Raw genomic sequence first — 13,527 nt, 5'->3', positions numbered from 1 at the left:
CGGTTTTAATTAACTGTATAATAAAAGAGGTTCTCCAAGTGCCGATAGAGAGAAAGAAAACAAGGTCGTCTCGAAATAGAGCGCACGGTCTAATTTTCTTATTCAGAAGTGCCCCATGCCGTCAAAGTAAGCTTTCCAACGACAGAGCCAGAGGGGCCACAGCTGTCGGGAAAGATGGCGGTCTGCCAGACTCTAAACAGAGCTGGTGGACTGAGGATTTGGAGGACAGGGTAGGTCGTCACGTGAGTGATAGAGGACACCGTCCGCCAACCTCTAAATCAGACCCGCAGTTCTGTAAAAGGAGTTCTTCAAAACATGACTCCTGCTAACAAATCAAAAGCACACCTGTGCTGTGGGGCCCAGTGTTGAGGTTGGGCGGGGCGGTGGGCTAGGGGGTTTCGACGAACTATGGAAAATTAAATAAATAAAACATTTCCCCTTGTCATCGTCCATTGAAATTCCCCACCCGGCACCACCGCTCTTACCTGCATGGGCCACGGCTGAGCACACCATTGTGAAAGAAGCAGCCAAGGTGTTCTTTTCCCTTCTTATCTTTCCAAGCAGACAAACAAAACAAAGATCCTGGGGTAGCCAAACTGAAAGGTCAATAAATAAATAATGCAGGGTAGGTGCCTCGCTATGTTTGTGGGCAGATTCACACCTCTCAGCTTCTCATCAAACATACATTATTTTATACAAGCCCTCAACCAGTGGTGTCAGAAAAGAGGAAGGAACTGGATATGTACTCCCAGCCTGTGATAAAAGTCAAATGATATATAAACAGGAAGTACATACATTCCTGTGGAGTGATGAATACAGAATAAAAAAGATTCCACTCAACTCTGGATTAGAAGGATAGAACTCATCTAATCGGCACATTGAGAGACAGAAATGCGCCTGGGTGGGACAAACGCAATAATAGGGATGAACGCTGTTGAATCAGGAGCAGACAACTGAGATGGACAATGAAGCTGTCCAACCATACACGAGGGGTTGACCCAAAGCTCAATATACATCATGCACTGGAAACAGTAGCCCTTGGCAACAGATAGCTAGTTGTTTATAGCAAAGACCTAAAATGTAGCTGAATGTATTTATTTATTGCCAAACAACATTAGATTTTACGAAGACAAAATACAGCAGTGGGGAAAAAAATTAGCACATTACCACCCCAATAAAATGCTACACAATACTGCTTTCGTAATACACAGGTAAAAGGGGTTTGCATTCTTTAACTTAGCTTGAAGGACATGAAATAGCAGCAGTCCAAAAGGTTTTTTGATCTGGATCATGATCTTTGTCACACTTTTAGGTGTAGCAGCATATGTTACCACATTAGAAAATGATAAATAGTTGTTTGTCACTGTCAAAGGAATATGCTGCTTTTGCTGGAAAAGTAACAATATTTGTTAACATCTCCAAAGTAATTAAAGGACACAGTACTACATAACAGTAAACAGTAAAAATGTTATTTGATCCAGACCTCAACTGAGATCAACAAATACAGAATTAAAATAATTTTAGATACTCATAAAAATGATTAGATAAAAGACTTTTGCTTTTTAGGCTCACTACAAGTTGGTACAGTAGCAATATTCTACCACCTACTCATACAGCATTCGATAGGATTAGATGTGGTGAAATCTTCGGGTTTGTGCTTATAACTTAAAACAGCTGCAAAAAGCTTTGTAAAAACTTTAAAAGATTATGACAGACAAATTAATTAACGGGAGAATTACACAATTTGATTAGGTCTTGGGCAGAGACTGCGTTATACTTTAATTGAATTGGGGTTATGTAACGTTGACGAGCCGCAACTATGTTCACTTTAGGACATATTAATAAAACGTGTAGAAAATCTTGTTGGCCACCTTTGCATAATTCACATAAACCTTTGGGGTAATTAGTACCATCCCAATTAGCTAAAAAAGTGGTTAATGGGAGTATACCCAAGAGTAGAATACAATGCCTTCCTCCATGCTTTAATTGAAATCGCAAATAGGGAGCATAGGTTTTAAATTCTATTTGTTCTGCAAACCGTTTATAGTACTTCAATTGACTGCAGTGTTCTTTATCAGATTCAAAGCTGATTCTAGGGGCCAAATGTTTTAAGAACAATTTCAGGTGTGCTGGGGACCACTGCTGTAAAAGTGCGACCGTGCATTCAGAGACCTCAAAGGCTTTCGCCATATTCCTATTAAAAGTATACCCAGTCGCTTCCACTCTGAAAGTCTCCAATTTTAGCAAATGTCTTAAGGTGTCTGGGGCTGCTTGTAATAAATTGTACGCCCACCTAATAATATTTGAAATTACTCTGGTTGAGATGCCCGTTACTGATAGCTCAAGGCATAGGGTTCGAACTGGCACCGACTGAGCCACTTTTATCAATTTTTGGAGTATGGTCCCTTCCTTTTCTTTTATAGATTGCCATGTTTTAATTTGTGAATATTCCATGGCATACGATAAAATCTGAGGGATTTTCATACCATAGACTTCCAGCATTGGTGTAAAGTGTCTATTTCCCGTGGAGTGGTACAATCTCTGTAAAGCCCCAAAGTGGGAATCTGCCTTCTGGTACAGGTGGCAGAGGTGGGCTGTATCTAACAGACTGGAAGTAAAAATACGACCCAAGTACACATACTTTCTTACAGTCTCTATTGGTTCATCTCCTAAAGACCAGATATAAGGTAAGGGCTTCCTTCTGCCACTGAAAGGAATTGCTTTCGTTTTGTTAATATTTGGCATCAGGAAATTTTCGATTGCATACAGATTTAATTCATTCAAAGATCTTTGTAAACCTATCGGGTTCTGGTCAAGTATAACAATATCATCTGCATACATTTAACAAGGTATATCGACTTGAGCTAATTTTGGAGGGAAATTCTTACTTTGAGAGAGACGCCCTGGGAGATCGCTAATATAGATGGAAAATAATAGGGGAGCTAATAAGCATCCCTGTTTTAGCCCATTCCGCAAAGGGATGGGTTTGGTTAGGCCTTTTTCTCCCCCATTTGGACTCTGCACCATGTTGACGTATGAAGGGAGATTATTATTGTTAAAAGATCTTTGAGAATCCCCATTTCAGCCAATTTTCTCCATAGAGTCAATCTATCTACACTATCGAACGCCGTCGAAAAATCAATAAAAGCACAATATAAAATTTGGTCATTTAACTTCACAAACTTATCAAGCACTGTTTGGAGCACAGCAATGTTGTCCAAAGTAGAATGCTTTGGGAGAAATCCAGCCTGATACATGGGAATAACTTTTCTAGAAAAAGCCCAGTCTTTTAGGTGTTCCAAAACACAAGCAGCAAAGATCTTGCTGGGGGCGTCGAGGAGAGCTATTTGTCTATAGTTTGCGGGATATGTTCTTACGCCTTTTTTTTAAAGGGGAACCACCACACTCCCTCGCCAAGAATCTGGAATTTCTCAGTTTTTCCAGCAATGTTGGAAAAGAGTGTCTAAGAATTTTCCCCAGACATCAGCATTTTTTTGTAAGACTTTGATAGGTATCTTGTCTGGGCCCATCGCTGCTGAAGACCTGGCAGAGGAAATCAGAAGGGAGATCTGGACGGCTGATATTTCCATTGGTTTCTGTTCAGGTAGTTTCTTCAGTACCTGATCCAGTCCAGGGGAAGAATGGTCATGATGGTTAGATTTATAGAGCTTTAGAATATACTTTTCCCATTCAGATGATGATACAGGAGTCGCTTGAGCAGATTTACGTATCCCCATCTGCGCAGATATTATTTTCCAGAATAATTTATTATTGTTGTGTTCCTGCTAGTTGAATATCAACCCAGACACGATCTCTTAGTGCTTGTCTTTCTTTCTCCTTTGTCCGTTGGTGGAGTTTTTTCAGTTTCCTTATTTCTCCTTGTCTTAGCACACAGAAAGAGCGAAATTGCATTCTAGTCAATGTATTTAATTGTCGAGAATTAATCTCCAAAGGTTTTCCCATATGGCATGTTTTAACACGTTCTTATCTCGAGGTACTTCCTTGAAGAGAGGCGACTACCGACTGTAAGGTTACCTCAAATGTATTTATTGAATTACCAGTATTTCTCACTGATGTTAGCGTATCATGAGAAATCATATGATTTAACTTTCTAATTGCTTTAAAATTCCAATAGATCCTTCCTGTTTTATGATCTACAGCTGCCTGGCCTTCGTATGAACGAAGTGACCACGGGGAGGCGTGCTGGGAATAGACGTCAACTTCCGTAGTAAGTAATGCATGATCGCTTTCATGAGAATATCTAGTGGAAAGCGATTGGACCTTCGGAAATAAATCTAAACTGCAGATAAAATAGTCTATAATTCAAGACTTAGTTGGACCCAGTCTGGTAAATGCCGCCGGAATATCACCATCTTTACTCCCATTTAATATTACGCCATTAATTCCTTCGATAGAAGACAAAAGCATTTTCCCCCTTTTGTCTGCTTTTAATTTATCAGGGAGGACGGGGGTTGGAATCTGGCAGGCTTCTTCCTGTGGAGATTTCCCCCTATTATAAATTAGTGAATTTGAGATCTTTTCATTGAAATCCCCGGCCATTATCATCATAGGGTATCCCCTTACCTCTAGAATTGAAACGATTTCCTTGAATGCTTTACTCAGGATTTGATCTTTTGAGGTTCCTGGTGGAAAATATATATTAAAAAGTAAGAGGTCAGATAAAGTCTCAATTTTTTCTTTCTGGCACTTAATGCTGATGCGTTGAACATTAGGCAGCGATAGCTCAATTTCCTCCGGGTCCCAGTCTATCTCTTCTCTCAATAGAATTGCCAGGCCTCGTTTTGCGTGACCTCTTCTGGAGGCCTCAGCTGCTTTAGTGAACACCAAGTAATCTTTTTGCACAAATGTTGTCATGGACCATGTTTCTTGTAGTAACACGATTGAAGGTGGATATTCCAGAATAAAGAGCATTTTATCAGTTGTCTTTCCCGCGATGTTCCAGGACACTATGATATGCTTATCGCTAAAAAAGGTAAATTTCAAATCTTTGCCCAACTTATTCTTGTTTAGAAACCCGCTATCCAAGCCCAAGGATTTTCATCCAAATGCGGCTTTTGCCATGAGTCCGATCCGTCTCTGAATTGACGAACACCATCTTTTATAGAAATCTGCAGAGGCATGTCTTGCGCATGTGTCCTTTCTTTATCTTCCATTCTCGGCTGTTTAAAATTATTGAAAGAGGTGCCTTTTATTCCTTTGGTTTCCCTTAACTGTTTACAAACGGAGCGTGCCTTTTTAACCATGGCAATATCAAAACCATTTTTATGAAGAATGCCTTGTTCTTTGATTATAATAGCTGGGACTACCTTAGACCAAAACTCTACACGAGCCACAGAGCACGTCGTTTTATCTGGAAAGGAGACTATTTTATCTGGAAAAGAGACTAGATACTACATAATACAATAGCATAATGCAAAGTAAAATAACACACAACAAAAACATAACAGGGCACAACACAACAAAACAGTTGAAACAGAATGGAACACACTACCGTTGTATAACACTAAAATAACACAACAAAAACACAACACACAAAAACAAAACATATCACACCACAAATAAAAGAATCTCAGCAACTATTCACAAAGATTCTTATCCATTGTAAATTACACGAAAGCAGGACTACTCTGCATTTTATTGCATATTCTAAGTTAGAGCCCTTTTTAATGTGCCTCCCAATAAACTGCTTCTGATATGTTTTTGCAACAAATCACTAACTTCATATTATTGTGTTACATTTGACAGTACAGATTCTACTCTTTCATAGGAAAGAGCAAGATACTAGGGGCATGATTTAGATCTTGGCAGACGAGTTACTCTGTCACAACAGTGACAGAAATCCCATCCGCCAAAAAATAAATCCCATAGGATATAATGGAATTTATATTTTGGCAGAGGGGATATCCATCACCATTGTGACTGAGTAACCCATCCGCCAAGATCTAACTCAGGCCCTAAGTGTTTATGTGGTTTGTCAGGTGGGTGATGGTGTGACCATGTTCTATAACAAATACATCATTTTCTATAGTACGTTAAAAGGATATTGCAAGTTACCTCCCATGATCTTGTTCCTCTGTAATCATCGAACTCTTTGGCAACTTGCAATATGCTTAATAAGTTTTGCCACACTATGTTGTTTTGAAAAACACACTGATGTAAGAAATTCTACTTTTTGCAGCATCTCTTGCACAGTCTGGCCATTTGGGGAAACTACAGAAGTTGGATCTTAGTTACAACAACACAATATCTGATGATGGGTGGAGCAGCTTTTTCCAATGTTTGAACATGCTGACAGATCTTGCCGAATTAGATTTTAGTCTCCAACCCTCATCTTCTCAGGAGTGTGGAGTATGGATTAGCAGCTTATTGGAAAACGTGAAAAAGATGCCTAAACTGGTGGAGCTGGGCATGCAGAGGTGGGCTTTCACAGCGGCTCAACTGGGTCAATTAGAATCTTTTAAGAAGGACAACAAAAGAAACATTGAAATTGACTAAGAACCTGCACTGGTTTCAGTATGTGACAAATGAAAAAATGCTACATAGTGTGAATTAAATATGAAATAAAGTTTGTAATTCCATTAAAGTTGGCATATTTCCACGTTTATTTAATATATCAGTTGGTGAAATAAATAGTATTTTTAAACATAGTATGTTACTGATCAAAATCAATATCGTGTTTTCATTCTCACTATTTAGATATTGGGCAGGTATTTATGAGAAATATTCTCATTCACGTTAGCGATTTTCTAACTGCCCAAGAGCATTCTCTAGAAGGCATGCAATGCCTCCTTTTTCTTCTCTGTCATTCAACTCTGTACTTCATAGCATGTTTACACCACAAACAGCAGCTAATAAGATTAACATGAAGCCCCGATGTGTATCTACCGTGGGTTCCTATGTTATTAGGTCCATAGATTTAAAAATAAATCATTCCCTGTGTGGAATGGCATGGTATGGTAGGCTACGTTATGGCTGCCATTATAAAATCTAGTATGGTATGGTATGGTGTGGTCTGTCATTGTATGCAATAGTATGGTATTGCCCGTCATTGTATTGTATGGCATTGCATGGTATGGCTATGGTATAACCTCTCGTTGGATAGCATGATATGGTATGATCTATCATTCTACAGTGTGGTATACTGTGGCCTGTCATTGTATAGTATGGTATGGTATTGTCTGCCATTGTATAGTATGGTATGGCTTGTCACTGCATAGAATCTATGGTATGGTAAGTTTCTGACTGTCTTATAGTATGGTTTGGCTTCTCATTGTATAGTATAGTATGGTATGACCTGTCGTATAGTATAGTATTATATGGCCTGTTATTGCATATTATGGTATGATATGACCTGTCATTGAATATTATATGGCTTGTCAGTGTATGGTATGTTATGGAATGGTATAGCCTCCCATTGTTTGGAATGATATTGTATGCTTGTCATTGTATGGTATGGCCCGTCATGTATGGTATATAATTATATGGTATGGTCTGTCATTGTATGGGATGGTGTGGTATAGTATGGACTGTCATTGTATAGTATAGTATGGTTTGCCTTGTCGTTGTGTTGTATGGTATAGTACGGCCTAACATGGTATTGTGTGGTATGATATGATATGACCTATCATTGTATAGTATGGTTTGACATGGCATGTGGTCGTACAGGATGGTATGGTCATCTTCTTTACAATTGACACATTAAGCTAAGGCTTTACTATATAACTCTATAAGTGTTTTACTATATAATGTTATTTTCACGCTACATACATAATTTAAAACACACCCTGTTTTTTGCACAAAACACTGTAATCATGCCGAAGACATCTTATAAGTCATACAACTCATGCTAAAAAAGCACATTCTTACAAAGTAGACGAATGATTACTTAATAGTGTAAAGCCATTAATGAATTTTGAAATCACTGTTAAAAGCAACGCTAACAACATGTGGCCTGTTGGAGTTGATATGCTGCACCAAAGAGTAGAAGGGGACAGGATGAAAGTTAAAAGGGAACAAACAAGAAAAAAAGAGTAGGCGAAAACAACACCACGGAGCAAAACCAGGAGGAAGTCAACCAAAAAAAAACATTCACTATTACAAAGTGCTGCAAGAAAAAGAAAAAAAAGGCTGAGCTAGAAAGCAGAAGCAGCAGAAGGACACTCCACAAAAAAGGAAGCAATACTTGGTCCATGTTCCAGGGATGGGAAAACACATGACCAGAAAGTGAAGCTAGCACGTACTGACCATACAGGAGCCAGCAGATAATACTTTAAATTAAGCCAACAAATGGTAAGCAATGGAAGGGCTCCATACTTCCTTTAAGCTAACAAAATGTCCCGCAAGAGACAACACGCCAGAACTAAAACGTATTTGATAAACTCTCAGAATGCAAAACAGTTTTAAGAATGTTGCAAGTATCACAGTTCTAGTTTGTGACAAATACATGCCAGAATAGGCCTGAAAACAGTCGCACAAAAGAATTATACAACAGTGTAGGTACAGTTAATTGAATAACTCTGTGAACTACATTTAAAACCCTCATGCAGTTCCATGTAAGATTTCACTTACATAATAAAGACTACGCCCAGCTCTAAATTAAGGACCTCATTAGAAGTGCACCGGTGATGTGGGTGAAGAGTGTGAAAGAAGCTGTAATCTATATGATTAACAAAACAGATATGTTGTGTTCCTGTGGATCTTGCAGGTTCTGATGGTGGGTTTGGGGACATCTGTTACCAAGGAATTCTGGGGACCTCATAATGAATCCCTACGATATTTCTGGCAAGCTGGCACCTACTATTACTACTGTATATCTCTTCAAATTCTAGTTTGATTGTACTAAACTTGAGAAAACAGATGCTACAGTTTAAACACAAGAATGTGGTTGTTTCATGGCCAAATGTATTGTTTATTTGAGTTCGAAAATTGACCTCGCCGCCCAGATTAATTTGTTTTGTATGGAATTTTGATTATTTCTGTTAATGTTGCTTTTTCAACCAGCCCCTCCACAGTATTTTTAAAAATCTAATATTAATTCCATGAAAACTGGAACATTATTAGACTTATGGTGTTTCAAATCAGCTCATTTATAGTAAATGTATAATAAAGCAGTTAATGTAAACGGCATGCATCTCTAAAGAGAACTACTTAATCATTTTATAAAAGGGGGCTACTTCATTAGAGATTTGGCATTGCGTCTTTCAAAGCCTGTGCCCCTCTCTTCACCACTCATCCAAGGGGTGGGTTTATCATGCACATAATAGTATACTTTGCACCCAAAGGAATTACAGGACATAGCTTTGTGTGTCCTACACACAGCTCTACCCATTCCAAAGATGGCCAGTCTCCAAGATGTATTGTATTTTACTGCAACATTGATATAGTATTTACTATTCCTATTTGGGCGCTGAAGCACTTGCCTACATGGATAGCACGCTGCACAATGTAGGGTGTGTGGTTGGAAGGGTGTTGCCTTTCTTTTGATCCAATGTGGGAAGTAAGTAATACTTTATTGTACATGGTTATTTAAAACCTTTACAATATAAAAGAAAAAAGTTCTGTTAATAAATCATGAATCAAGTTCATACATGTTAAGACAATACTTCCTTCTATAACAACATAGTAAGATAGCAGCAGCAGGGTTAAAATAAGCTTGAATTTATGATGGTCGGCCTGATTATCATGGAAAATTATGCAGTAAGTTCATCCTGGGTGCCGGCCTAGGGGTAATATAGTAAAGTGCCGGTGCAATAGAATATTTTTAGAGAGTGCTCCTTCAGTAAAAAGTAAAAAAATAAATAAAAAAAAGCCTATTTGCAATTCAAAGAAGAGTAATTAATTATAGTAACAGTTCGCGGTATCCCTGTTGTATAGTCAGTGTTAATAGGTATAAGACAAAGTTGAAGTGACCCGCTCGAGCTTGCTCATCGGGGGTACCGATGGATTGATCCTCTCGTCCTTCATGGTGCTACTAGAATTTTGTTTGTTTCCTTCAACATTTTGAAGCGGGCCTCCGCTGTTCAAGGAATTTTACCATTCGGCAGCTCAGTTGGATATCGTCGCCTTTGAAACAAACGAGCACCGCTTGCCTGCAGGTCCGTATCTTACGAATGTTAAAAAGTGGTCTCAGGAAGGAGCGTCGTTCTTGAATGAGTTTGCTGCAGATGGTGATCAGATGGACTGTGTTTTCTTTGCCGTTCCCGCAAAGTCGGCATATTGTTGGTGATTATGGCCGTATCCATGGTGGTAAGTGGGCCGCTGACGGCAATAGCCCTAGGCGAAATTTAAGGAACTTCTCTTTTATTTTTTTGGTAAAGCCTGTCTGTAGATAAGCTTGGGACGGGGGGTTGATGTATGATTGAACTGTAAGCCAGCTGTGAGCCCGCTTTGACAGGGCAGATTTGTCCTGCAGCAGTGATTCTTTCCAGACTGTCTTGTTGACCGCTTTTTTGAAGACTGCTGGGGAGCCTGGGAGTCCCCATAATTGCCGTAGGCCAAGATCGTCAATAGCAGCCTCCAAGTACAGCCTTTCAGGGCAAGTTTCTTTATTTTGAAGTTCCTTCCACAGGAGAGCATTTAGGGTTTTCGGGTCTCCCCTGCTTACTTTGTGCCAGCTTTTTATGTAGGTTCCTTTGCGTGCCAGCTCTTCTTTTGGTAGCCCAAATTCAAGTCTCATTTGGGCAGGCGATGTATACCTAGGGAGACCAAAGATCATACGTAGCGCCTTTGCTACCGTTCTGTCTACTAAGGAAGCGTCCCGTCCCTTCATAGATTCGCTGCCGTAAGTGATGGCTGGGATTAATTTTGCCTGAATCACCTTAATGAGAGGAAGTAAGCTTGGGCCAGAAACCGCGTTTTTTAAGTTTCTCAGTGCCACCGCAATAGTTAGCCCTCTCCTTTTTATGGCTTCACATTGCGGCTTGAAGTTGCCCTTGCAGTCTATGATGACCCCCAAATATCGATATTCCCAGACCATTTCCAGCTTCATGGATGACAAGAGCCAGTTCAGTGTTACTTTCTTTTTAGGGAGGTTAATGCACATTATTTTGGATTTTTCGTGGTTAATGTTAAGCCTGTTAGCAGCGGAGTATCTTGAAGTAATGTCCAGTAGCCACTGCAGGCCTACAGGAGTCCGGCTAATAAGTAACAGGTCGTCTGCGTAAAAGAGATTCGACAGCTGGGAGCCCCCTAGCTTTGGTGCATGCGAGTTGCATTCATTTAGCAGCGCTCATAGCTCTCCCATGAAAAGATTAAAAAGTACTGGGGCAAGTACGCAGCCCTGTATTTGTTGGGATCTTCCTTGTTAGGTAATAACCAGAGCCTAGCCTAACTTGCACCCATGTCTCGCTGTGCAGGAGGATTAGTTGGTTTAAGAGCAACGGGGGGATGTTCAGCTTGTTTAACTTTTCCCACAGAAGGTTTCTGTTGACATGATGGAAAGCCGAGCTGTAGTCAATGTAGCACAGATATAGTGGCTGCTTTGCTTCAAGGGCGGCATCAATTAATAAAGAGAGAGCTACAATATTGGTAGTGGTACCCATATCTTTGCAAAAACCAGTCTGATTGTATGGAATTGCTGAAACATCAGCTGCCCATGATGACAGTGTGGTAAATAAATAATTAATTACCGGTACTATTTTTGAATACATTAAGAATAACAGATAGCTCAATAAATAAGAGGCAAGATTCGAGGTATCTGAGTCTAACAGGCTTTAATCAGGCATAAGGGAAGGGACAGGAACGGGATAGCCTGCACGGAAATAGAATGGATGGCAGCTGCAACGTCTAAGTAACAGTACAAGGTATATATACACATTACAATTACATTCAATACAGTAGGCGTAGCAGTAGGCGTATACATGGACATGTGATGTAGACGTCACAGAAGTGTCATAAGATAGGCGGAAACATGGAGGGGGCTACCTGAGCAGCTGGGACCTTTAACCTAGTGGTGCGCGCAAACGGGCTATGACGTGTGACTAGGGAGAACTGGGGGCTATGACTTCTGCACTAGAAGAGGAGGCTAAAGTCTACGGTGTCAGGACGACATGTACCTATGGCATATCTGGTATCTTGTGTTTGGAGTACATGTTGATAGAAACTAAAAGCTATCAGGGCAGAGGCTACTTGACTCTAAGGCTGGTGCATGCATATATTCTTCGTGTAATGCGTGTGCTAGGAATATTAATACAGTATTTCTCCTGCATGGAGACAGAAAGACTAGACCATAGCTGAAACTGTTGATGCGGTTCAGTAGCTTAGGAATGCAAAGACGAGGAGCTGAACTGATAACTAGAAGCATAACATATTCTTGGCAGACAGGCAGGCAGAGCCAGGCCGGGCCGGGCACCGCGCTGCGCGGAAGTAAGTGAAGGGTCAGGAATGCAGGTGGGGGCTGTATCGCTCCTCGGAGCGGGTTCAGAAGACTGGAGCTTGAATCTGGCGTCCGGGCCCTTTTGAGGCCTAGAAACGGGGACAATTCAATGAATTAACGTGTACACTGTAAATCGTGGTAACATAGGCCTAGTACTCGTTGCTTTCACGAGAACTGGAAACTGGCATACTAGAGTTGGACACAACTATAATTGCATCTTTAATCGATCATAGGGGATATATGCATATCGATTATGCACATATAACATAGGATGGGGAACACGTAGGGACATAGAACAAGGCAAAATATAATTTTCCTCATTCCCTCCTTGACCCTACGTTTCCATCAGGAAACATCAATATTCATGATACCATCTATCTGTTCATATAGCATCATTTGCTCGTCTCGAATTGTCTTGGAACGGGATTTAGGACTAGGAATACAGGATGTAGCACACATGCCGCAAATCGCAGGGCCACATTGTAAACAGAGACAGCAACTGAATATGATCATTACTGCTATACCTATAAATGACAATACCTTCCATCCCCAGGCAGATATTATACTCCAGAGCCAACCGGACCATGTCCAGGTGCCTGGATCTTGGTGTAACTGATGGGCAATTTTATGAAGTCTGGTTATAGCTGAATATACAGACGGTGCGTTATTAGGAATGAAAATGCAGCAACTAGATCCGATGACTCTACAAGCTCCTCCTCTATCGGCCAGTATGACGTCAAGGACGAGACGATTTTGGAGCACGACAAATCTAATGGCAGATTGCTCTTCAGTTAAATTACCTAGAGCGGAAGTAGTCTCATTCACTACTGCTTCAAGGGTTCTGGTTAACCTACGTATTAACTTACTATTCTGGACCGGACCTATGAAGAAAAAGAAACCTTTATTGAAGTCTTGATATTGTTCTAGAGCAGTTTCAGTTTGATCGACAATTGGGGACTCAGTCTCCCTTCTATGTCTAACGTGTACTAGATGTGTGTTTCTGTGATAATCGGATGGGGCTAGAAAAACTGGTGGCAGTAGGAAGGCAATATAACATGTTCCATCCCAATCGAGGGGCAGACGTATATATGCGGTCTGACCACATACAAAATAAGAATGACGTGAGGCTTTGA

At 40.3% G+C, this 13,527-nt stretch overlaps 1 protein-coding gene across 1 annotated transcript in view; it reads left to right on the top strand.

Annotated features, from left to right (window-relative positions):
• Positions 1-6,604, top strand: part of LRRC31 (leucine rich repeat containing 31) — a 57,381-nt gene extending 50,777 nt beyond the window's left edge. Inside the window, exon 10 of the mRNA XM_078666079.1 lies at positions 6,200-6,604. Within this exon, the coding sequence (XP_078522205.1) occupies positions 6,200-6,516 (317 nt within the window). The 3' untranslated portion in view covers positions 6,517-6,604. The remainder of the gene's footprint in view (positions 1-6,199) is intronic.
• Positions 6,605-13,527: the final 6,923 nt, after the last annotated feature.

This window comes from Lissotriton helveticus, chromosome 11 (genome assembly GCF_964261635.1).
Source record: "Lissotriton helveticus chromosome 11, aLisHel1.1, whole genome shotgun sequence".
In the NCBI taxonomy this organism is placed as follows: domain Eukaryota; kingdom Metazoa; phylum Chordata; class Amphibia; order Caudata; family Salamandridae; genus Lissotriton; species Lissotriton helveticus.
The sequence above is the reverse complement of the archived record's forward strand: the minus strand, read 5'-3'. Positions and strand labels throughout refer to the sequence as shown.